Source organism: Mobula birostris, chromosome 6 (assembly GCF_030028105.1).
Source record: "Mobula birostris isolate sMobBir1 chromosome 6, sMobBir1.hap1, whole genome shotgun sequence".
Taxonomy (NCBI): domain Eukaryota; kingdom Metazoa; phylum Chordata; class Chondrichthyes; order Myliobatiformes; family Myliobatidae; genus Mobula; species Mobula birostris.
This window is the reverse complement of record NC_092375.1, coordinates 34,661,776-34,689,235: the sequence shown is the minus strand read 5'-3', so window position 1 is coordinate 34,689,235 and position 27,460 is coordinate 34,661,776. Positions and strand designations below refer to the sequence as shown.

The window sequence follows — 27,460 nt, the reverse complement described above, 5'->3', positions numbered from 1 at the left end:
CAGTCAGACATGTCTAATTTAGACTTCAAACCATTTTAATTATTGATCGTAATTTAAGACAATAACATCAATAAACCTAAAGTTCCCTGAGATGATTATGGTTGTTCAATGAATCCTTTCGCACAGGGGTGGCCGATGTTTTACGTTCATGCATCAAAGTTTTTTTACGCACAAGTTCAGGTGCACCATACAACTCTTGTACCCCCACAATTCTTGTAAAAATGTTAATATAGAACTCGTGCGTGAAAAAATTGATGCATGGAATGTAAAAGGTTGACCACCCTTACTTTAGCATAATCCAGTTTTTTTTTTACTGTAATTGACTGATTTATAGATTGTTATTTTGTAAATCATAAATGTATTCCAATAGCTTGGGTATTATTGCCTTTATATAATGGCTCTGCTATGCAACTTCAATTTTCACACAACTGGTGAAGACACAAAGAAAACAACCTGGATATTCAAAAATCAAAGTTGAAACAAAATAGTTGAATATCAAAGCTAAAATTATTACTTTGATTGAAGCTTACAGTAAAGAATGCTAACAAACTGTGCTAGCTGCATATGAATCATGTGTGACAGAAAGCATTTATTAACCATGACAAAAATTAATTCAAAGAATAGAATTCAATTTCTCAAAACAAATGACATGTTTAAAATTGCACATCAATTTTAAGGGGGGAAGAAGTAAGAAGCAGGCAGGTGATGGGAAACCATAAAGGGCTGAAGAGGTAGGAATCTAATGAGAGACGAGAATGGACCAGGGGAGAAGGGAAAGAGATGGGCACCTTCTTACTCTGGCATTTTTCCCCTTTCTTCCTAGACCTGCTGAAAGGTCTTGGATGAAACATCAGCTGTTTATTCCTATCAAAAGATGTTGCCTGATCTGTTCAGTCCCTCCTGCATTTTGTATGTGTTGCATCTGTGGACCTTCCTGTGTCTTGGAAAGAAAATGATAGATTAGGGATGCCCGGTGTGACCAGTGGGTATCGGGTCTGACTGAGTTTTTTGAGGAGACTGATATGGGCCAGATGATAGTAAGTTTCTGGATGACACAAAATTGGTAGAGGTGTGGATAATGAAGATGGTTGTCACAGGATACAGGTCAGGGTGGAGAGCTGGAAGATGCGGTTCTTGATGTTTTTCTTAAAAACAATGGCCAGTGCTCGGGTGTAGGAAGCATCAGAGGCATTCGCGGCAGTGGAAGGCAGGCAGAGCATCACGAAACGTGGTGAGTTCTTTCTCCTTGTGTGGCTTATTCTTCTTATTTTTTAAACCATGAAAGAGAGATGGGGTCTATTGGAGCGGCCATCATCGGAATTGGGGCTACAGTCAGAGTAGGAACTTAGAGGCTTCGACGAGAAGAGGCTGAGGCCAAAGAAACAGGTAAAAAGGGTAGGTTTTTCCTTTCATTATTGCTGATTTGGTCTTGGTTGCCCATTGTACAGTGCAGACAGGATGGCAGACATGGCAGTGGAATGCTCCTCCTGTAGGATGTGGGAATTTATGGAACCTGATGGTCTCCCAGATGACTACACCTGCAGGAAGTGCAGCCAGCTCCAGCTCATGAAAGACGGCATTAAGGAGCTGGAGTTGGATGAATTAAGGATCATCCGAGAAGCAGAACAATTAATAGATAAGACTTTTGAGCAGGTGGTTACACCCAGAGTGCAGAATTCAGGGAGTAGATGGGTGAAGACTGAGAGAGGTAAAGGGAGAAAGAAGTCAGTGCAGGGTCCCCCTGTGGCCATTCCCCTCAGCCACAGGCAGACCCCTTTGGATACTGCTCAAGGGGTTGTCCTATCTGGGCAAGGCAGCAGCAACCAGACCAATAGTGCCATGGCCGGCTCTGAGCCTCAGAAGGGTAGGGTGAAGTCAGGCAGACCAATAATCATAAGAAACTCAGTAGTTAAGGGACAGATAGGAGATTCTGCAGCAGCAAAAGAGAAGGCAGGATAGTGCGTTTCCTCCCGGGTACTAGGATCTAGGATGTCTCTGAGTAGTTGCAGAATATTCTTGAAGGGGAGAGTGAGCAGCCAGAGGTTGTGGTACACGCTGGTACCTATGCCATAGGCAGGAGAGGAGCAGAGGTCTTGTGCAGTAATTTTAGGGAGTTAGGAAGGAGGCTGAAGAGCAGGACCTCCAAGGTGGTAATCTTCGGATTTCTCCCAGTGTAACGAGCTAGGGAAGGTCAGAACATGAAGATAGCGCAGACGGATGAGGAGCTGAGGAGATGGTTTCAAGTTCTTGAATCACTGGAATCTTTCTGGGGTGTGGGGGGAGGGGTGAGCTGTACAAGTGGGACAGATTGCATCTGAACTGAAGGGGAACCAATGTTATGGAAGGAAGGTTTGCTAATGTTATTGGGGAGGATTTAAACTAGATTTTCAGGGGGCTGAGAACCGAATTGAAGAGGCAGTTGGTGCTGAAGAAGAGCCAGCTGGTGGGGAGTTTGTGAGAAAGGAAAGGCAGATGATAGAGTAAAGCTTAACTCAGCCAGATAGTTTGAGATGTGTCTATTTTAATTCAGGGTGTACCATAAATAAGGCGGATGAATTTAGAGCATGGATCAGTATGTGGAACTGTGACGTTGTGGTTGTTACAGAGACTTGGACGTCACAGGCAGGAATGACTTCTGAGTGTGCCGAGCTTTAGATGTTTCAAGAAGGACAGGATGGAGGCAAAAGAGGCTTTGCAAGTCAGGGATAGTATCACGGCTGCAGAAAAAGAGGAATTGATGGAGGAATTGTCTACTGAGTCAGTGTGGGTGGAAGTCAGAAAGAGGAAGGAGCTAATAACTCTACTGGATGTTCTTTTTTTTAAAAATTGACCCCGCATCCTTCCTGTAACATCCTACCCGGTAACAGAGACATCAGGGAGCCAAAAGGGAGGCAGATTCTGGAATGGTACAATAATAATAGGATTGTTCTGATAGGAGACTAACTTTCCTAAAATTGACTGGCATCTCCTTAAAGCCAGGGGTGGAGTTTGTTAGGTGTGTTCAGGAAGGTTTCCTGATGTACTATGTAGATAGGCCAACTAGAGGAGAGGTTGTACTTGATCTGGTATTGGGAAATGAACCTGGTCAGGTGTCAGAGCTCTTGGTGGGACAGCATTTTGGAGGTAGTGATCACAACTCTATCTCCTTCACCATAGCACTGGAGAGAGATAGGAGCAGACAATTTGGAAAAACATTTAATTGCGGTAGGGGGAAATATGATGCTGTTGGGCAGAAACTTGGCAGCAGATGTTCTCAGGGTAGAAAGCATAGCAGAAATGTGGCAAATGTTCAGAGAACATTTGCATGGCATTCTGCATAGGTATGTTCCATTGAGGCAAGGAAAGGATGGTAGGGTAAAAGAACTATGGTGTACCAAGGGTGTGGAAAATCTAGTTAAGAAGAAAAGCTTCCGAAAGGTTCAAGAAATTAGGTAATGTTAGAACTCTAGAAAAATTACAAGGTTTCCAGGAAGGAGCTTAAGAATAAAATTAGGAGAGCTAGGAGGGCCATGAGAAGGCCTTAGTGAACAGGATTAAGGAAAAGCCCCAAGGCATTCTACAACTATGTGACGAGCAAGAGGATGAGCCGTGTGAGAATAGGACCAAATGTGCATGGAGTCAGAGGAGGTAGCGGAGGTACTTAATGAATGCTTTGCTTCAGTATTCACCAGGGAAAAGGACCTTGGCAATTGTGGGGATGACTTGCAGAGGACTGAAACACTTGAGCATATAGTCATTAAGAAAGAGGTTGTGCTGGAGCTCTTGAAAAGCATTAAGTTAGATAAGTCACTGGGTTTGGACCAGATATACGCTAGGCTACTGTGGGAAGTGAGGGAGGAGATTGCTGAGCCTCCAGCGATGATGTTTGAGTCATCTATAGGGAGAAGTACCAGAGGATTGGAGGGTTGCAAATGTTGTTCCCTTGTTCAAGAAGGGGAGTAGACATAAGCCAGGAAATTATAGATCAGGGAGTCTTACTTAAGTGGTGGCAAGTTGTTGGAGAAGATCCTGAGAGGCAGGATTTATGAGCATTTGGAGAAACATAATCTGATTAGGGATAGTCAGCATGGCTTTGTCAAGGGAAGGTCATGCATTAGGAGCCTGACTGAATTTTCTGAGGATGTAACAAAACACATTGACAAAGGTAGAGCAGTGGATGTGGTGTATATAGATTTCAGTAAGGCATTTGATAAGGTACCCCATGCAAGGCTCATTCAGAAAGTTATGAAGCATGAGATCCAAGGAGACCTTGCTTTCTGGATCCAGAATTGGCTTTCCCACAGAAAGTAAAAGGTGATTGTAGATGGTTTGTATTCTACATGGAGGTCGGTGACCAGTGCTGTTCCACAGGGATCTGTTCTGGGACCCCTCCTCTTTGTGATTTTTATAATTGACCTGGATGAGGAGGTAGAAGGGTGGGTTAGTAAGTTTTCTGATGACACAAAGGTTGGCGGTGTTGTGAATAGTCTGGACAGCTGTCAGATGTTACAGTGAGACATCAATAAGATACAGAACTGGGCTGAGAAGTGGCAGATGGAGTTCAACCCAGTTAAGTGTAAAGTGGTTCATTTTAGTAAGTCAATTTGAAGACATAATATTAATGGTAAGACTCTTGGCAGTGTGGAGAATCAGAGATATCTTGGGGTCTGCACAGGTTGACAGCGTTGTTAAGAAGGCGTATGGTGCATTGGGAACCCGTGGGATTGAGTTCAAGAGCTGTGAAGTAATGTTACAGCTATATAAGACCTCAGTTAGACCCCACTTGGAGTACTGTGTTCAGTTCTGGTCACCTCACTACAGGAAGGATGTGGATACTATAGAGAGGCTGCAGAAGAGACTTATAAGGATGTTGCTTGGATTGGGGAGCATGCCTTCTGAGAATAGGTTAAGTGAACGTGACTTTTACTCCTTAGTGAGACAGAGGATGAGAAGTGACCTGAAAAAGGTGTATAAGATGATGAGAGACATTGATCGCGTGGATAGCCAGAAATTTTTCTCAGGGCTGAAATGGTTAACACAAGGGGGCATAGTGTTAAGGTGCATGGAAGTAAGTGTAATGGGATGTCAGAGGTAAGTTTTTCACACAGAGTGGTGGGCTGATGGAATGCACTGCCAGCGATGGTGGTAGACGTGGATAAAATAAGGTATTAAGAGATTCTTGGATAGATACATGGAGCTTAGAAAAATAGAGGGCTATGCGGCCGGGAAATTCTCAGCAGTATGTCGTGTAGGTTACATAGTCAGCACATCATTGTGGGCCAAAGGGCCTGTAATGTGCTGTAGGTTTCTATGTCTACATCCTAAGTCTATTTCCAATGTTATTATCTAGATTTTGCTTTACATGGTAAGCAAATACCTTTATTCCTTTTCAGAAGGACACACATATGAAAGAAACACATCTATTTCATTCTTTATAATAATTCGTTGAGGGTGTATATTATGGGGCAGGTAGTGGGCTACGGTCATTTCCCACGCATCCACAAATGCAACGTTCATGTATACAAATATTCTTCTCATCAATACATTGAGTTGATAAGAGAACCAGTCATTGTAGTTAAGAATATAACCTGCCCTAGGCTCCCGTACATTCCCAGTCTTTATAACAATCACTGTATCTGGATTCCTGCTGAGCAGCTGTAGAATCGATCTCCGGATATACTGCAGCCTTCTGATGTAAACATCCAGTGGGAAGGTGTTGAAATGGACACATAAGGTGATGCCAATAACTACGTCTTTCCTTTCTTCAATTTCATCCAATGTTTTTGAAATATAATACAGATGATGACTTGAAGCTCTTCTGAATTGCATTGGTGGGCCGTGAGCATGATGTTCCAGCATGATATTGTTTTCTTTGTCCAAAGCACACAAAAGGCCAACCCTAGTACAGTTGCCAAGATCGAACTTTCTAAGATCTAAACAGAAAAGATTATATTTAACTCGTTAAGTTATAATATTGAAGATATTAATGTTTTTGAAACTGAAAATACAAAGAACATAACACCAAAGGGAGCCATTGATTTACCTACCTCACAAGGATAGAGATGAATGAACAGAGTTATTTCTCACAGCAGAATCAAAGAGCAAGTATAGACTGGCAAATTGGAAACAATTTGGAACCCTTCCAACTACATAGTGCCAACCTATGACTGTTTCCAATGGGAGAGAATCTAATTACCTCCTCTTTGACATTCAGTTATATTACTATTGTTGGATCCTATTACATTGTCTAGAGCAGCCACAGAACTACTATGGTCACATGTGCATTGAGGCTGGGTATCCTGAGGTGAGTAAGTCAGCTGCTGCTCCAAAGACTCCAAGCTCCAACAATTCTCATATTACAGCAAAACCCCAATAATTCAGCACACCTGGTACTTCGGTGTTCTTACATTAACAAACTTTCTGGACAACTGTATGTTGTACTGTATATGTTACCCTGTGTTATAATCAATTTCCCAATTATTTGAAACAGGGCCTTGGTCAGAAGGGAAAATGTCAAACAGTATCTGATTCAGCATCTGGCTCATTTCTGTATACAGGCCCATACCAGTTTACATTAGGGTTCTGTTCCCGTCAATTGTCCTTCAGCCAATTTTTCCATAAGTCAAAAAATGAACAATTTTACTCAGGGTTCATTAACATGATGGCTATTTTGTCCATCTTTGTTTGGGTGTAGTTTTTCACTGATTTCATTGTATTTCTTTGTGTCTGCTGTGAATGCCCACAAGAAAATGAATCTCCACTTAGTATATGCTGACATATACAGTACATTCTTTGATAATACATTTTGTATGAGCTCTTTGGACGTGCTGGGAGCCAGAGAACATTGGGCTGAGGATTTTAAAAGCAACTGAATTGGTTAATTGTTGTTTAATAAGACACATTAATCATTTAGAGTTCCTTGTGTTTTTTTCTGGAGGGTCTTGCTGTTTGGAACGCAGTGTCCTGGTGCTTTCTGTTTAAACTTAAGTTTACTTTGATAGGTTCAGGGATTCTGTGCTACTTGTATTATACAAGTGGACACCTGATTCGTGCTTATCACAGGGTCCGAGTTTTGAGAACGTTACATCTGGCAGTGTCGCTCGGCTGAGCCACCGACATTTTGTTGGAATTCTTATGTATAAACTCTGGTCACCGTCCCTACATCAGAGTCTGTCTTTCCTCCACACTTGGGTTCCGACATTGGCAGTGCACATCACGAAAGAATTTATTGTAAACTTTGATCATGAACATTCTTTATATCTTCCCTTGTGTGGTTACAGTGGTACAGAATCAGAATATCCAACATCCATTGATTAATTTTGATGGCCTTACTGTATCAATGTTTTGATAAGGATTTTAAAGTATCAATAGAAGAGTTTGCCTTGTCAGTTTCCAAAGCAAATCTATTACGTTGTACCCCCCCCCCTATGTGAACCAGCAGCTACATTCTTAAAAATAATGCATCTGTTTAATTACTCAGGATGGCTACATGTAAACAGTTCTTTTAAAGATTGTTTGCCACTTGAATTATTAGTACATTCATAACCTCTTAAGACATTTGTGCTTCATAACTAATATACATATTCAGGAATTATAGATGTACTAATGAATTAAAAAGTTCACCATTTTGTAACTAGAATATCTTGAAAAACGTTTAAAAAATTTATAGGGGAATTTGCATCAAGATTTCTATAAGTCAGGTCTTCTGGAACCTGGAGAGATCCTGTAGGCAGATTATCAGAGTTTCTGTATTTCATAACCTTTAATGACACAGAATTTGGCCTTTTGGCCCGTTGTCTCTGCCAGCTTTTAGCGCATTCCTGTCAATCACATTCCCTCACTTATTTTCCGGTAACGTTCTCCCTCGTGCCTGTTCACTGCTTCACACCAACCTGGCATTTTCCTGTCATTGCTCATCCATGCTAGGGGCAGTTCACAGCAGCCAGTTATTTTACCCTTTTATCTACCAATGAAGTCAATTCCGATGTTTAGTGCAACATGATTTTACGTACAGGGTGACCAGTACTCTGCACAAAACTCCAAGTGCAGTCTCACCAAAAACTTATACAAATGCAACATGGAGTCTCAACCCCTCTGCTCAGTGCCCTGACTGATGAATGTCAGTGTGCTCAATGCCTTTTTCACCACACTGCCTATTTGAGTTGCCGCTTTCAAAGAACTAAGCACTTGTACCCTAAGGCTCCTCTGTTCCATTACACTCCCTAGTGCCCCACCATTTGTAGTATAAGATTAATGCTTGTTTGACTTTCAAAGCTGCATCATTTCACATTTACCTGTATTGAAATCCATTTGGCACTCCTTAATTTTTATTAGGCAGGACTGATACTACTGACCTGCTGCTGCATAAAACAACTAATTTCACAAGATGTCTCAACAACATAAATAATTCTGAGCTTAACTGATTCCCCCAAAATTAGCCCTAACCTGTGGACCTGTCTTATCCTTTTCCATCACTATCTGAAGACAATAGGAATTATGGTGAACAGAGCCAAAGTGCCCCGTGACTAACACTTCAGTTTCTTCCTCTGCCTCATTCCTTAAGAGGACTTCTGGCACTGCACCCACCCAGTTAGGGTCCTCCTGCATATTGACTTAGGAATCTTTCTTCGACACATTTCACGAATTCCACCCCATCTAGGCCTTTAACACTTTGAGGAGTTCAGTGAACACTGGGAAAATTCAGATGTACCACTAATGCAACCACTTATTCTTACAACTATGAGCAATTTCTCCAGCCAACTGCTCAGGTGCCTACTGACTATTGGGAGATCTATAATACGCCCCCACTCGAGTGACCCACCTTTTTGTTTCTAAGCTCTAAAAGAGTAGTGCTTATTTCAGTTTTATATTTTAAAAAGCCAGACAAATTGTACTAACCTGGAAGGAAGACATTCAGGTATTCAAACATAGAAACATACAAACATAGAAAATAGGTGCAGGAGTAGGCCATTCGGCCCTTCGAGCCTGCACTGCCATTTATTATGATCATGGCTGATCATCCAACTCAGAACCCCGCCCCAGCCTTCCCTCCATACCCCCTGATCCCCGTAGCCACAAGGGACATATCTAACTCCCTCTTAAATATAGCCAATGTACTGGCCTCAACTGCTTCCTGTGGCAGAGAATTCCACAGATTCACCACTCTCTGAGTGAAGGAGTTTTTCCTAATCACGGTCCTAAAAGGCTTCCCCTTTATCCTCAAACTGTGACCCCTTGTTCTGGACTTCCCCAACATCGGGAACAATCTTCCTGCATCTAGTCTGTCCAATCCCTTTAGGATTTTATACGTTTCAATCAGATCCCCCATCAATCTTCTAAATTCCAACGAGTACAAGCCCAGTTCATCCAGTCTTTCTTCATATGAAAGTCCTGCCATCCCAGGAATCAATCTGGTGAACCTTCTTTGTACTCCCTCTATGGCAAGGATGTCTTTTCTCAGATTAGGGGACCAAAACTGCACACAATACTCCAGGTGTGGTCTCACCAAGGCCTTGTACAACTGCAGTAGTACCTCCCTGCTCCTGTACTCAAATCCTCTCGCTATAAATGCCAGCATACCATTCGCCTTTTTCACCGCCTGCTGTACCTGCATGCCCACTTTCAATGACTGGTGTATAATGACACCCAGGTCTCGTTGCACCTCCCCTTTTCCTAATCGGCCACCATTCAGATAATAATCTGTTTTCCTATTTTTGCTACCAAAGTGGATAACTTCACATTTATCCACATTAAATTGCATCTGCCATGAATTTGCCCACTCACCCAACCTATCCAAGTCACTCTGCATCCTCTTAGCATCCTCCTCACAGCTAACACTGCCACCCAGCTTCGTGTGATCCGCAAACTTGGAGATGCTGCATTTAATTCCCTCATCCAAGTCATTAATATATATTGTAAACAACTGGGGTCCCAGCACTGAGCCTTGCGTTACCCCACTAGTCACCGCCTGCCATTCTGAAAAGGTCCCGTTTATTCCCACTCTTTGCTTCCTGTCTGCTAACCAATTCTCCATCCACATCAATACCTTACCCCCAATACCATGTGCTTTAAGTTTGCACACTAATCTCCTGTGTGGGACCTTGTCAAAAGCCTTTTGAAAATCCAAATATACCACATCCACTGGTTCTCCCCTATCCACTCTACTAGTTACATCCTCAAAAAATTCTATGAGATTCGTCAGACATGATTTTCCTTTCACAAATCCATGCTGCCTTTGTCTGATGATTTCACCGCTTTCCAAATGTGCTGTTATCACATCTTTGATAACTGACTCTAGCAGTTTCCCCACCACCGACTTTAGGCTAACCGATCTATAATTCCCCGGTTTCTCTCTCCCTCCTTTTTTAAAAAGTGGGGTTACATTAGCCACCCTCCAATCCTCAGGAACTAGTCCAGAATCTAACGAGTTTTGAAAAATTATCACTAATGCATCCACTATTTCTTGGGCTACTTCCTTAAGCACTCTAGGATGCAGACCATCTGGCCCTGGGGATTTATCTGCCTTCAATCCCTTCAATTTACCTAATACCACTTCCCTACTAACAAGTATTTCGCTCAGTTCCTCCATCTCACTGGACCCTCTGTCCCCTACTATTTCTGGAAGATTATTTATGTCCTCCTTAGTGAAGACAGAACCAAAGTAATTATTCAATTGGTCTGCCATGTCCTTGCTCCCCATAATCAATTCACCTGTTTCTGTCTGTAAGGGACCTACATTTGTCTTTACCAGTCTTTTCCTTTTTACATACCTATAAAAGCTTTTACAGTCAGTTTTTATGTTCCCTGTCAGTTTTCTCTCATAATCTTTTTTCCCCTTCCTAATTAAGCCCTTTGTTCTCCTCTGCTGAACTCTGAATTTCTCCCAGTCCTCAGGTGAGCCACTTTCTCTGGCTAATTTGTATGCTGCTTCTTTGGAATTGACACTATCCCTAATTTCTCTTGTCAGCCACGGGTGCACTACCTTCCTTGATTTATTCTTTTGTCAAACTGGAATGAACAATTGTTGTAGTTCATCCATGCAACCTTTAAATGCTTGCCATTGCATATCCACCGTCAATCCTTTAAGTGTCATTTGCCAGTCTATCTTAGCTAATTCACGTCTCATACCTTCAAAGTCACCCCTCTTTAAGTTCAGAACCTTTGCTTCTGAATTAACTATGTCACTCTCCATCTTAATGAAGAATTCCATCTTAATGAAGAATTCCACCATATTATGGTCACTCTTACCCAAAGGGCCTCTGACAACAAGATTGCTAATTAACCCTTCCTCATTGCTCAAAACCCAGTCTAGAATAGCCTGCTCTCTAGTTGGTTCCTCGACATGTTCCTCGACCACTGGCGTATTGTAGAATCTCCAAGCAGATACACTTTTTTCCCACGAAGGCACTTTGTAATTTTCGCAGGAGTGTCAAAGTGACGAATATTACAGGTCGTTGATGTCCATCGGTTCATAAAATAAAAGCCAGCCGGTGATACCACTGGCTTTCCCTGACCACATTCCCCGAGATCTGTGGCTGAGCCTAAAGTGAGAAAGAAACATGCAGCGGGAAACACTGTAACTTGGGCTATCAATATATTCTTAATTGACGAATTGGAAATTCCATAAAAAGGAGTTACGCTGAGGGAAAGAATATTATAATCCAAGCAAGATATTAATTGTGTCAATAAATTCAGCTATAGGTCATCTGGATAATGAAGACCCTCTTAAGATTCTTGTCAGGGCTGGAGTGTCCTGGGAGAGTGGTGGCATGAAAGCTCTCTCTGAGTTTATGATCCATTATTGTTTTATATCCAAATGAGTTCAGCTTCCTGTCCACATCAATTTCATTTCCTCAGAGAGGGTGGAAGGAAACGAAATATATATATATATATATATATATACATACATTTATTGAGACTCTTAGCTCAACCTTCCAACTACTGATTGCTTCCAATGCAGCTGTGGTGGTCTATACCAGAAAATAAAGTATGGGAAAGGAGCTTTTCTCCTTTTATTCCAGTTGTTGAATATGGAGAGAATGGTCTATATACGGGGTGTCTTTCATGTCTGTGCATTCAAAGCAAAATGTGAAGGGATGTCTGTGTTCTGTCTATCTTGTGTAACTTTCACAGAAGCCGATCATTCTGCAGAATGCCTGTGATAACCATCTTGAGTTTTCAGTTGTATGCCATTTTGACTTCCCTTCCCTATACTGACCTGCCTGTCCTCAGCCTCTTCCACCGTCATGAAGTCAAATACGACCTAGAAGAGCATCTTAAATTCTTTTTGGGTAGCCTGCAGCCCAATGGCAGAAACATTGAATTTACCAATTTTTGGTAACCCATGCCCCCTCTGTTCCTTTCCCACTACCACCAATCCACTCGGGCCCTTGGTTTGTTTGCCTTTTCCATTCCTACAGCCTTTGTTACCTAAACTCATTATCCTGCCCCATCACCATCTGCCCATTCTGCACATACCTACCCACCTGGATTCCTTCTCCCCTTTTTCACCTTTCATAACCCTTCTCCCAAATGGCTCCATCTGCTCATTACCTGTCCCTTATTTGGTTCCATCTACTACCTACCAGCCTCAGTCTCTACCCTCCCTTCTCCCACCTGGCCCCACCTGCTAGATTTTCCTTTTTCTTATTTTTCCACCTATCTCCGATCAGCACTGATCTCGACATTTCTGGCCCCGACTTGGTTCTGCCTGCCTAGATGTTTAAGATTGCTCATGATTATCTCAGCCGCTCATCATCTAGCCCTATCAAATGCCTGTTAACCTCTGTCTCACCGTTCCCTCATTCTTTTTCACACCGGCTGGCAACCCTCTACTTTCAGGGCCTCGATCCAAATCTCTTTTGCCTACAGAGATGTTGCCCATAGTTTGATAGTAAAGCTCCTGACTGTTTTTAAGGAATCAAATAGAAACTTGAAAAGTCGTTTATTCAAAAATTGGCCCCAGATGTTTCAATCAATAACACTAATTCTGTATTAACTGCTATACAATATCTGCATTAAAGGAGATACCACTTCAATGGGACCAACACCAGTATTTATTTATGAAATTTTACTTTCTGAATAATTTGTATACAAAGATGCTTAAGATTGTTAGTAATTATCTCACCTATAATTTCTGCATCATACCAGTGATTAGCAGCTAGTTGACCATGGCTTTTAACTCACAGCTTTTCCACTAAAAAAGTCAACAATTTTATTTATTGCTGCTGTTTCTGTGGAATCTAGCCGAGATGCTCAGGCTAGATATATATTTCATGATGATCCATCTCCACTAATTCATGCACTAGAATAGGAGTGAGGTGTTAGTCTTAGAGAAGTAATTATACTTTAAATTATATTTTAAAACATTTATTACTAAATGACAATAAAAGAGGACTGCGTGTCCTCATAATCTGATCTAAACTATTCTAAAGTTACAAAAATACACCTTGGTCATGATATCTCCCGTATAACAAACAATCACTAATTGGGTGGAAATTAATAAATATATTCAGCGTAAAATTCTGGATCAATATTAACCCAACAAAACTGTACACTTTGCTGAACAAGTTCAAATTTTAAAAGAATGCATTGCTGATGTTCATCGAATTCAAGAAAGAACTATGTGCATTAAACTATATTTTATTTGAAAAATCTGCGATATTTATGTCAACAACTGCTCCACTTCTCTATTTATATTTCCTCTAAATACCAAACAAACTATGAGTTTATTAATATGATTGTAAATGATCTTACTTTGTCGTGGAGATGGCTTTACGATTACATGACCAATGCCACAGGGTAATATGGGTCTCTTGATGTTCACTCCACTGCAAATGTCAATACCATAGATTAAGTCACATGTTCATTGTAAAATATTCAGGAGACAGTTCGAAGAAGGTCCTTAACTATTCTATTTCTCCAACTTAGCCCAATGCAATTAATATAGCTTCCAAAACTTTGGCATTAAATATAACCTTAATAGTATGATTGATAGAACTCATCAAATCCAGCAAAATCCAGCTTGCCCTACATTGAATGATATTTCTACTGAGGTTTCTCAAAGTATCAAACTCTGTAACTAACAACCAATACATTAGGCTTGAGGATGATCAGTGCATTGGCATTGTTCCAGTCAGATTATTCACGTCCTTTTGGTTGATAACAATCAAAGGAGCTTCCTAATATCACCAGCATGTCGTGAAATTTATGCTGGTGATATTAGGGAGCTCCCTTGATTGTTATCAACCAAATGAACGTAAGTAATCTGATCAGAACAATGCCACTGCGCTGTTTTGTGTGTGTTGCTTGGACTTCCAGCATCTGCAGCTTGTCTCTTGTTTGTGATTCCGCTGTCTCACCTTGTTTACAATCGAATTCCACCCAATATACACTGTTCCACATTCACGTGGAATAGACGTCAAGAACTGATTGAACTGCAAATCTATCTAAATAATACTTATTGGTTAATATACTTGAAGTTTCAAATCATCCAACTAACTGTGCACCTTTTATTTAACCTGTTCTGTACTTTCATCACAGAATCTATGAAACGATTGTACTTTAAAAAAGCTTTGTAATAATCATAAACGATATTTTCTTACAACATAGAAGGGGAGCCTGTGGAGTCTACGCTGGCTCTCAAAGCATTCCTTCAATCCATACAATTCCCCAACTTAATTCCCTGTACCTGTTCTCTCTCACAAATCCTTCAGCTCCCCTGTAATTCTCCTGTCACTCACCTGTACTATGGGTAGCTTATGATAGCCAATTAACCTACCAACCAGTATGCCTCAGGATTTGGGAGGAGACTGGAGCACTTGGGAGATGCAAACTCCACCCAAACGACACCAAGGCTCATGATTGGATCTGCATGTTGATGGAGCTATGCCAATTATTAGCACTCAGTGGTTAAAACCACAGAGACGAGGTATAATCATCTTCATCTTTTCTATAATAGAGCTCAGTAATTCAAAAACAAATGGACTGAGGTCAATCCTTTCAGGAGGTATGTGTAATACCATGTTTGAATTGACAGATTATAATTGCTTACGATCCAATATTTTGTTTCCTACTAAAATTGAAATAACAATGTTTAGACAGTATAATTAATCTCAGTGTGTTATATAGGGCTGTTCAGAAATTCAGAACAAAGTGTTTTCACATTTAAAATTAACAGCACTTTTAATCAAAGTGCTAAATAATAACCAAATGTCAGCATTTTTTAAAATGATCCAAAGGAAAACTACCTCAAAATGAATTGTTCAATGGAAAATGTTTTGATTTTATAATTTTTAATGTTATTTAAAATCATAATAGTGTTCAGTTCTTTTGTGATTGTCTCTGTAATATTTCTCCAGTGCTCCAATTCTGGCCTTTTGTGTCCTCTGGATTTTCCTATGCTCTACTTCCAGCAATTGTGTGGTTTCCAATCAGATATGGAGGTTACACTCAATCCGAAACTCTTTTAGGTGAAATGCTGTAAGAGAAGAGGAATGGAATTTGGGCAGAGGTCTCTGGATCCAGTCCAGGTTTGACAATCCCTGCTGCTCCGGATGTCGATTACCAAGTCAATATGATATGGCGCTGGATGATGCAAATGATATGAATTAATACCAGGTGGGATCCAGTTCCAGGCAGAGCAGTGAAATTTGTTTCCATTAGTCTGTATTAAATACATTCAAAGATGCATGAAACCTCTCTCTCTCTCTCTCTCTCTCTCTACTTGCTTGTTTCTCTTTCATCCCACTTCCATTTTGCACCCCCCATTCTCTTTGCCACCTCCTCATTCTTTCTCTACTCCCTCTCTCTCTCTCTCCTTCTGTGTCTTCACTTTCTTCTTGTTTGCTGACCTTTGCCCCACCACTCCTTCCCCAATTCCCACTCTCTCCTTCACTCGCATTCTCTCCCTCAAGCTCTCAGGGATTCCACTTTCCCGGCAGATCTCATGGCAACTATAGTCAGAGCAAATTGCTCGTTGCTTGCTGTCCAGATTTTGGCAGGAAGATAATCCTGCCTCAATACACCGATGGCCTCACTCTGCTTCTCATGATGAATGTGGCCTATCAGCCTGTCATGGGTTTGATGGAAGAATGAGCTCCAGATAAGCAGTGGAGTAAATGGTAGGAGTAGGCTCAGTCAGCATTTGGGAATGTCTAACATCTGTTATACAGCAGACTGGATTTGACCATCCAATCTATGTTGCAACATGTTATTTTTTGATTCAGGAAGGAATTTTTGTTGGTCCACAAATTAAACAAGTTATCAATGACAAGTAATTCAAAGTACTTCTAGTGGGACCAGAGAAAATCGTATAAAATTTTCTTGGCAACTACAGAGCAGCAAACTATGTGCAGCTGATTGACAACACGTTTCAAGCACACAAAACCATGAAGGGCAACATGTAACTGAAGATTAACTTTCTGCATTCCATTTAGACTGCTTCCCTGCAAAGTCTTGGTGCTGTCAGTGACGAGCATGGTGAAAGGTTTCACCGGGACATTGCAGTCATGGAGAAACAGTATCAGGGCAACTGGAATCCATCAGTGCTGGCTGATTATTGTTGATACTTAAACGAGAAGCCTCAGACACTGACTATAAAAAAAAATTGTCAATTATTTTTAGCTGAGCCGTCATAACTCCCTCTGCAATTGGACCCTTCAGTTCTTTACTTGAGAGACCATTATCATTCGAGGAATCTCATCTCCCCCTCACTGACGATCGACACAGGCTCTCCTCAAGTGCTTCATGCTTAGCGCCTTTTCCACTCTCTCTATACCTGAGCACAGCTCCAAAGTGACCTACAAATTTGTAGATGACCCCACTGGAAATTGGTGGACTGAGGACGGGTGAACGGGTGAAAAATGATGGGCAGCTAGGGTCAAGTAGTGGAGGTGAACGGAGTGGGGGACTGATAGATGCCTATCACCTTCCATTCCACGATTCGCCTAAGAACCCTTTCTCACCACTCTAACTTCATGCTGCCCATCTGTCCTCTTCCCAACTGAAGTCCTAATGCAGGCTTTCGATCTGAAACATTGTGAAAGGTAGTTTTTTTGACACAGAGAGTGGTAAGTAATGGAGGGCTTATATATGAGGGTAGGGTTAGGTTGATCATGGGGTAGGTTAAAAGGTTAAAAGATTGGCACAACATCATAGGCTGAACGGCCTGACCTATGCTCTATTGTTCTATGTTCTATGCTGTATTGTAATACAGTAGTGTATCCAGGCAAAGGCTGCACCCAACGAAGACGCTGGCAGCAGGGCGTCTGTGTCTGTGGCAGATGAATCCAAAAGGGTCAATGGTACAGCGACCTTGGTGGCACGCGGAGGAACCAGAGTGCTGGACAACGGACAGCATCACTAGACCGGTTAGTTGTCACTGCGGGGCAGCTTCCTTTTCCGCGAAGTCTGTTACACTCCTGTGTACCACTTAGCATCAGATTTGGAAGCCCAGAGAAACTGTATGGTGGGGGCACAACACCGTCTGTCTTATTACTGTGCAAGGCGTGTAAAAACAGTCAACATCAAAATCGATGGACAGCTGAAGCAGAGATGTTCTAACATAATTTCCTCTTCTAGGACTGGGTGTGCTTGGAGAAATCCCACTTCCTCTCTTATTGTCCTTTCACCTGTTCTTTTTCAGATTGTTGTTCGTCCAACATTGATGTTGATGAAGATCTTGACACCATTTGATGGTGTCGGGACCAGCGCATGATTTGGATTTAAGTGAGGGAGGGTTGCGCAGCATCAGCCTCACTCTCTCTTCCCAATTCCCATCTGGATCCAGTGACAAGAAAGAAGTCGAGACGGCTGGAGATGGGACTAGGAGCAGTGGATGAGCAGGACAACTTCTGTGTCTTGTCGTGCTCGACACATTCCACGACGCTTGCAGAAAGCGCCTTCTTGACCGTTGGACCTTCCACTGGTCCCGTCCACTCAATCCGCCGGAGTCTGTCTTCACATGCTGGGATAGACAACTCCCTATCTCACCGAGGATTTGAGACCCGCCGGCTAAGATCACTTGGTTTAGCCGGCTTGTCGAAGCCATGGCCCGGGGTGTGGCCGCTGTCGCAAGCAAACAGCTATGGGGAGCCACAGGTGAGAGCTGAGTGCCAGGTGGGGACCAAAGGTGGACTAACCGCCTTGAAAAGGACGCTACATGTTCCCTCACCAGAGGTGCTACCACTCCCTGACATCTTTTTCAGATATTTATCCACCCTCCCCCAATTTTCCTACCAACATAGCAACAATTTATAGTATGTAATGCTACTGTGCGATCAAGAATCTCCAGAGGGGAAGGCCCCAGATCCTCAGCTTTGCCTATTGCCTGTTGCCAGGGCTGGGGTCGAAGCGCTCGGCAGAGATGGTGCTCAGTGCTCGATGTCGGAGAGCTGATCGGAAGCTCGAAGTTTTCGGATGGACTCGGAGTCAGACTGTGGTCAGATGCTTCCAGGATGCTGCATCGGAAAGCTTGCGGCACTGGAGGTTCACTGTCTGTGTAAGATGATGGGACTTTCGAGAGACTTTAAGACTTTTTACCGTGCCATGGTCTGTTCTTTATCAAATTACGGTATTGCTTTGCACTGTTGTAACTATATGTTATAATTATGTGGTTTTTGTCAGTTTTTTAGTCGGTTTGTCATATGTTTCTGTGATATCATTCTGGAGAAACATTGTTTCATTTCTTAATGCATGCATTATTAAATGACAATAAGAGAGGACTGCGTGTCTTCATAATCTAATCTAGTCTAATCTAATCTAATTAAACCTACTGACCAGCACCTTTTTGGAGTGTAGGAGGAAACTTCGATGAAACTCTTGAAACCTCTTAAATTAATTACAACTTCAAAATAAAGAAACAAAATAAATTCAAATTGAGAAGCAGCAAGCTGCAAACGTTGAAGTAAAACCCGAAAATACTGTGAATACTAGTAACATAATAAGGATAAATGAAAATATACATAACACACCGCTTCTCCTCCAATTAAAACATCCTTTACGTATCCTCCTATAGCATGATTGATGCGAGAAGACTAGGGAAGGTTCTCTGATCTGTAACAGAACCAGGGCTCCCCTGTCCTGAGATCAATAAAGTTACTGATTGGTTTAGTTTGAGGCAAAAACAGACTGCATACTGTAGTCTCAGAAACATCCCCAGCTTTGAAAATACTTTTCAAATACACTCTATCTGGCTATGTTTCAGTATTTGAATTTCTTCTCTTGGATAAACCACCCTAACACTACTTCAGATGGTCTTTTACCAAATTTATGATTGATTTGGCATTAGTGCTAAATGTAGCACCAGCAATCCAATTTGTAAACATTCAATTACAACGTTATCAACAGAATAAGAAAACTATACAGTTATACCTTCTATTCAATAGATATATTTTGGTATCTTGAGATGCCTTTTAACTATAGCATAAACCACTCTGGTATATGTAATTGTATGTCTTTAGGGAACATTAATAATCCACTACCTGGCATTTTGAAGCATTTGAAATCTACAGCTAAAATAGACTGCAAGTCATTGTACCAAAACGGTTTGCAGGTATGTCATTGTGTTGTTTACAGCTGACATTTCAACATTGGAATATCAGCTGGAAACTACAACATGAAATACCTGCAATTCCATACTGCTCCATACCTCACACACATAGAGTAATCTTACTGCAGTCTTGCTAAATCAAGAAACAAAGTTACAATATAATAGAAATAATGTCAATAACGTACATCTGGAAAAATCTGAGGTCTTCCCCGGCCAAAGGCAGCTTCACGTATCCTGCTTGTTTATAGCTGACATCAGAAGAGCAGGGAAGATTCTTTGGTTTGTAGCAGATCCACGGCTCCCCAGTGTTATGATAAGTAAAGTTACAAATTGGTTTAGTTTGAGGTAAAAATACATTGCATATGGTAGCCTCTGAAATAGCCCCATATTTGAAAGTACTTGTCAAAAATATTCTAAATGGCTGTTCTTCACGAAGTCTTCAAAGTACTTCGTACCCTTCACTGGGATGAACCAAGGAAACAGACACTTGGACTTTTCCTGGCCAGAATAAAGTAAAATTGATGTGATAAGTTCCATTTTGGTGATCTATAGCTGTTCCTGCTGAACCGGCTTTCAACTCTGGAGTGTGGATCCGGGCTTGGAGATAGTCACCCCCGTAGTACTTTGGATTTCTTTCAAAATCATACATACGCAGCATCACTTGTAACTGTTCTCCGACATAGAAAGTCTTTCCAGAATTTAATATAACAAAGCAAGTATGTGATGGGTCACTGCTTTTCTGAAAGGGAACTTCGGCAATGGGAAGCTTTGGCCATTCAATCATTTTCATCAGGACTGAACCCTCCAATCTTTCTTCAGGAGTGAAGCTGTTTTTCAGATACCCAAACTGCACCAGCCTGTGTATCCATTCAGTCTCCTGCACTTCGTCTTCCTGCTGTATTGTGGAATAATCTTTCAGACCTGTATATTTGCTACTTTCAGGCTTTCCTCTGGAAGTTGAAAACTGCTTGAACTATGAAACGGAACATTATTTTTAACATCATCACACTCATTTTTTATTAATGTTCAGCATTATCAAGTCAAAAATCATTATAGAATATAGTTCTAATATTATATTCATTATGGAATATACTATTCGGTATTGTCGCTGGACAAGATATCAGGTTGAAGACATCAGAGAGCCTTTAGCTCTCTTATTTAGCTAGGAGGGCACTTCTGTTTAAATGGAAAAATGTTTCTCCTCCTATTCATGCTCAATGGTTATGCGATGTTATGTAATGCTTAGATTTGGAGAAGATTCTTCGTTCAATTTCTGAATCTCATCAAGACTATCAAACATTGTGGGGACTCTTTCTAAATTATTTTCAAAACTTTCAAAACCCTCAATTCATTGTTTAATTTAGACGTTGGCTATTATTTATTTTTATTATACAAGAAGGTATTTTACCTTTTTTCTCCTTAATAAGCAGCTTCGGTCTTGGTAGGGGTTAGATTTTTTTTGTAATAAATTAGGATATTTCAATATAACTTTAACTAACCTACATGACTACCGGGTAATGAGATTGTTATTACGAATAGATACAATGTAACTGGAGGTTGTTTTTTTTTTCAGCCTTTATATATGCTTTCTTGTACTCCGTATTCTTTTATGTAGAAACTAATAAAAAATTTTGAAAGAAAGAATATGGCTCAAATCATAGAATTGTTATACAGTGATTAGAGCATGTATTTTCCAGTGAAGATTTCTGCAGATAATATTCTGTAGGGCATCTAAACATTGGAGATAAAATAAATTGATAAAAATGCTTATAATTATTTCCTAGAGAGCACAGTGAATTTACTGAACCAGTGCCTGAAGCTAACCAAATGAGAAATATGAATTGATTCGCACATTCTTTACAGTTAACCTCAGTTAATGAAGGGAATAGTATGCCTTACATATACCAATATAATGCATATAATTGGGGGAAAATAAATGAAGTACACATCATCAACCGTTTCTCTTCACACTGGCACACTCACAAGAATGCCTCTCCACTTGCACCTGTGCTGTTTTTATTGGCTATTTCTAATGAATCCTTCTTGCTGATTGGTTGCTCATCGACTGAGAGAAACTGCTGCAAAGCTCTGCCGTTAAACTCTTGATCGTCATCCTGATTGAAAGCTAGCTCTTTTTAAACATCCCCCACGTTGATTGTCCAACTCCTAGGAGCACCCTGGAGCACAGGAGAATGACAGGAGATTTGATAGAGGTATACAAAATTATGAGAGATGTTAAGATAGCATCTTGCATTATCTTATTTCTTTACGTTTTCTGGCAGCCCTATCAAATAGCCATCATTAGCAAGGGCAAATAAAAATAAGGTAGGGACAGGTGGAGTGGCCATTGTGTGAGTGGACCAGTGTTAGAGTGTGGAGGCTTTGGTTCATCAGTTTTCAGCAAGAACAAACTTAGTCGAGGTAAGTATCTGATAAGTTTCTTTTTCATCTTCATTCTTCATCTGCGGGGACTGTGTGATATGTGGGAATTCTGGGAGACCTATGGTCTCCCGGATAACCACATCTGCACCAGCTGCAGCCCTTCAGAGAATGTGTTAATGAACTGGAGCTGCAGCTCGATGGCCTTCGACTTATACAGGAAACTGAGGAGGTGCCAGATAGGAGCTACAGGGATATAGTCACTCCTAAGTTACAGGAGGCAGGTACCAGTGTGACTGTCAGGACAGAGAAAAGAGCTGGGCTGCCAGTGCAGAGCACCCCTGTGGCTGTTCCCCTCAATAGTAAGTATACTGCTTTGGATACTGATGGGGGGTGGGGGTGTGGAGGACCTAGAAGGGGGAATCTACAGTGACTGTGTCCCTGCACTGCATCTGTCACCATGGTTCAGAAGGGAAGGGGGAAGAAGAGGACTACAGTCGTGATGGGGAAATCCACAGGTAGAGGTGTAGACACCAGATTTTGTGGATGCAGTAGAGGTACCCGGATGGTATGTTGCCTCCCAGATGCCAGGGTCAGGGATGTCTTGGATCAGATCCATGACATTCTAAACGGGGAGAATGAGCAGCCAGAAGTTTTGGTACAACAATGTCAAAGGTAGAAAAAGGGAGGACGTCCTGAGGAGAGAAGTTAGGGACCTAGTTGTAAAACTGAGAAGAAGGTCCTCCAGAGTAGCAATCTGCAGATTGCTGCCTGTGCCACGCAAGGATAGGATTGGATGATTTGTAAGAGGAATGTGTGGCTGAGGAACAGGTACAGGGGAAACAGTTTCAAATGTCTAGATCGTTGGGATCATTCTAAGGAAGTTATGAACTGTACAAAAAGGATGGGTTACACCTCAACCCCAGGGAGAACAATATCCTTGTAAACATGAGGAAATCTACAGAGGCTGGAAATTCAAGCAACACACACAAAATGCTAGTGGAACGCAGCAGGCCAGACAGCATCTATAGGAAGAAATACAGTCGACATTTCAAACCGAGGCACTTCGTCAGGACTCAAATATCGCTCCAGGCTGGTTTGCTAGAACAGTTGGGGAGGGTTTAAACTAATTTGGCAGGAGGATGGGAAGTGATAGGGCTGAGGAAGGGGCTATTGGTATACAAGCAGAAACAGTGTGCAGAGACTGTCAAGAATGCAGGCAGATAACAGGACAAAATTGCAGTCACTGGGATGAGTTGCAATGTAACAGTGTGTCAAAGTTGAAAAGGGTGACAAAACGGGACTCAAAGCGTTATATATGAATGCACACCGTTTGCACAGCAAGGTAGATGATATTGTAGAGACTGGCAGGTATGATATTGTGGGCATCACTGAATCATGGCTAAAAGATCAGTTGGAAGCCTAACATCCAAGGATACGAACTGTTTCAAAAGGACAGGCAGGTAGGCAAAGGGGATTGTGTGGCTCTGTTGGTTAAAAAATGAAATCAAATCCTTAGAAAGAGTTGACATAGGATTGGAAGATGTTGAATCCTTGTGCGTAGAGTTAAAGGACTGCAAGGGTAAAAAGGCCCTGAAGGGAGTTATATATAGGCTTCTGAACAGTAGCCAGGGTAAGGGCGACAAATTACAACAGGAGGTAGAAAATGCATGTCAAAAGGGCAAAGTTACGATAGTCATGGGGGATTTCAATATGCAGGTAGATTGAGAAAAACAGGTCGGTGCTGATTTTGGATCCCAAGAGAAAGAATTTGTAGAATGCTTATGGAATGGCTTCTTAGAACAGCTTATGGATGAGCCCACAAGGGGATCAGCTTTTCTGGATTAGGTGTTGGGTATTGAACCAGATTTAATTAGGAACTCGAGGTAAAGGAACTTTTAGGAGGCATTCATCATAATATGATAGAATTCACTCTGCAATTTGAGAGAGAGAAGTTAAGGGAGAAACTAAAGTCAAACATATTATTGTAACAGTGGAGTAAAGGGAAGTACTGAGGCATGAGAGAGTAGCTGGCCAAAGTGATTGCAAGGGAACACTCGCAGAAATGATGGTACAGCAGCAATGGCTGGAGTTTCTGGGAGCAATTCAAAAAGCATGGGATAGATACATACCAAAGAAGTATTCTAAAAGCAGAATGATGCAACCGTGTCTGACAAGGGAAGTCAAATTCAACATGAAATCTAAAAGAAGGGCATATTCTAGAGCAAAAATTAGTGGGAAGTTAGAAGATTGGGAAGTTTTTAAAAACCAACAGAAGGCAGCTAAAAAATCCGTAAGGAAGGAAAGGATAAAATATGAATCTAAGCTAGTCCATGATTTCAAAAAGGATACCAAATGCTTTTTTGGATTTGTAAAGAGTAAAAGAGAGGCAAGAGGAGATTCGGACCATTGGAAAATGATGCTGGAGAGGTAGTAATAGGGACAAGGAAATGGCAGACAAGCTGAATAAGTACTTTGCATCAGTCTTCACTGTAGATGACTTCCCCTTACTCCACTGTAATACTGCTATGTTTGGCTCTAGCAATATGCCAGAAGTTCGAGAGTGCTGAGGACAGAATGAGTGCAGTTGCTAATACTGGAGAGAATGTGCTTGGGAAACTGAAAGGTCTGAAGTAGATAAGTCATTTGGACTGGATGGATGACACCCCAGAGTTCTGAGAGAGGTAACTGAAGAGATTCTGGTGCCATTAGTAATGATGTTTCAAGAATCACTAGATTCTGGTATGATTCTAGAGACTGGAAATTTGCAAATGTCACTCCACTATTCAAGAAACAAGGGAGGTAGAAGAAAGGAGTGTATAGGCCAGTTAGCCTGACCTCAGTGGTTGGGAAGATGTTGAAGTCGATTGTTAAGGATGAGTGTTCAGGGTAGTTGGAGGCACATGATAAAATAGGCCTAAGTCAGCACGGTTCCCTTAAGAGAAAATCTTGCCTAAAAAATCTGTTGGAATTCTTTGAAGAAATACAATCAGGATAAACAAAGGAGAATCGGTGAATGTTGTGTACTTTGACTTTCAGAAGGCCTTTGACAAGTTGCCACACATGAGGCTGCTTAGCAAGATAAGAGCCCATGGTATTACAGGAAAGATACTAACATGGACAGAGCATTGGCTGATTGCCAGGAGGCAAAGAGTGGGAATAAAGGGATCCTTTTCAGATTGACTGCCAGTGACTGGTGGTGTTCTGCAGTGGTTGGTGTTGGGACTGCTTCTTTAACGTTATATGTCAATGATTTAGATGACAGAATTGAAGGCTTTGTGGCCATATTTGCAGACAATATGAAGATAGGTGGAGGGCCAGTAGTGTTGAGGAAGCAGGGAGGCTGCAGAAGGACTTATAAAGATTAGGAGGATGGGCAAAGAAAGAGCTGATGGAACACAGCTTTGGAAAGTATATGGTCATGCACTTTGGTAGAAGGGGAAAAAAAAGCAAAGACTATTTTCTAAATGGAGAGAAAATTCAAATTTCTGAGGTTCAAAGGGACTTTAGATTCCCTAAAGGTTAACTTGCAGGTTGAGTCAGTGAAGGCAAATGCAGTGTTAGCATTTATTTCAAGAGGACTAAAATGTAACATCAAGGATTTAATGCTAAGGCTGTATAATGCACTGGTGAGGCCTGGCTTCGAATATTGCAAGCAGTTTTGGGTCCCTTACCTAACAAAGGATGTGCTGACATTGGAGAGAATTCAAAGGAGATTTAGGCTAATTATTTTTGGGAATAAAAGGTTTATCATTTGAAGAGCATTTGATAGCTCTGGGCCTGTACTCCCTGGAATTTAGGAGAATGAGGGGGATCTCATTGAAGCCTATCAAATATTGAAAGGTTTCGATAGAGTAGGCATGGAGAGGATTTCTCCTGTAGTGAGGAATCCAGGACCAGAGGGTGCAAAATCAGAATAGAGAGACATCGGTTTAGAATGGAGATAAGGAAGAAATTTGATCACCAGAGGGTGGTGAATCCATGGAATTTCTTGCCACAGGTGGCTGTGGAGGCCAAGTCATTGGATGTATTTTAAGTGAAGGTTGGTAGATTCCTGATAAGCCAGGTTATGGGGAGAAGGCACGACAGTGGGATTGAGAGGGAAGTGCATCTGACATGACCAAGTGGCAGAGCTGACTTGATGGGCTGAATGGCCTAATTCTGCTCCTATGTCTTATGCCTCTAATGAACCATTTGCTCCTTGCTGCTTATACATGCTATGCTCTCCTTCTTAACCAAGGTGTCAATACCCTTTGAAAACTAGGGTTCCCTAAAACTTCTAAGCCTTGTCCTTTATTCTAACAAATCTCTCAATATTTCACTTTTGAAGGCCTTCCACTTGCCAAGTATACATTTGCTGGAAGACAACATATTCCAATCCCCAGATGCCAGATCCATTCTGATGTCGTCAAAATTGTCCTTTCTCTAATTTAGAAACTCAAGTCACGATTAGTCATATCCTTCTCCATAATTATCTTGTAATTAATGGAATTATTATAACCAGATCCCCTACACCCACTTCTGTCACCTGCCCTGGCTCCTTCTCTTGCAGGAGTTGTCATAACACACTTCCTGTAGTTGAGACCTCGATATATTGATTGAATATTGGAACACTAGAATTGTCCACCTTCCCGTAGAAACGTCTCATCAGGATGGAGAACGGAGAGGTGAGGTTCCTGGTACAAAGAGGACAGGGGTAACGAGCAACAGATTGTGACCATTTTAATCCGTTCCCTGTAGACAGAAGCTCAACGGGAGATGAACGCTCACATAAACACGATCACTTTAACCCCTGGTCAGCAGACTGAGATTTTACTTTCACTATTATACACACCTTTGTCTTCTGCAGGGTTAGAAAGACCAGTGTCAGAGCTAACAGCATCAAAAACACGAACAGCGAACGCTGAACATAAACGTTTTTAGATTTAGCTCGTTTGTCCATATCGCTAAATTCAGGTACTCCCGCGCACACCAATCTGTTAACCACTTATAATGTGCGCGTCTGAAATAACTAACAAACAAACAAACAAACAAACAAACAAATAAATAAATAAATAAATAAATAAGCACCCGATAAGCACTAACATATACCAACAGAAGCTTCGCACATTAACTTTACAAAATAAACTTGGAAATCAACTGCCAAAGAACTTGGTGGCCGTAAAATTGATCTTCGAATAAGAAAGTCCGAAATAAGTCGGTCAACATGTCTCACGAATTAATTTTGGGTCGCTACAGAATTTTAACACAATAAAAGTAGTCTTACCCGAAAACCCTCATTACAACTGCAATTATTAAAGAGGACTGAAACATTTTACCGGCTGCGGATTGGTCAGTCCGAAGTCCGAACACTTGGATCCTTTTGGAATCGCGCGGACCTTTCGGCTTCAGCTGGAAACATTGACACCTCCCTCCCCTCTCTCGGTCTTTCTGTGTCAGTCTCTGGAAACACCTTATCTATTGGTATCTTTATACAGCCTGCACCCGTCCCTCCCTGTTATTTGTAAAAATGCCAAACCCTGCTCTCAATTTCTCCGACTCGCCGCACATGCT

At 41.5% G+C, this 27,460-nt stretch overlaps 1 protein-coding gene across 1 annotated transcript; it reads right to left on the bottom strand.

Annotated features, from left to right (window-relative positions):
• Window positions 1-27,239, bottom strand: LOC140198931 (NXPE family member 3-like; the record flags this gene model as incomplete). Its single annotated transcript, XM_072260201.1, has 3 exons — window positions 1-5,912; window positions 13,735-13,808; window positions 27,226-27,239. Coding segments are annotated over 3 exons (642 nt in total), but the record flags the coding sequence as incomplete, so codon positions are not given.
• Window positions 27,240-27,460: the final 221 nt, after the last annotated feature.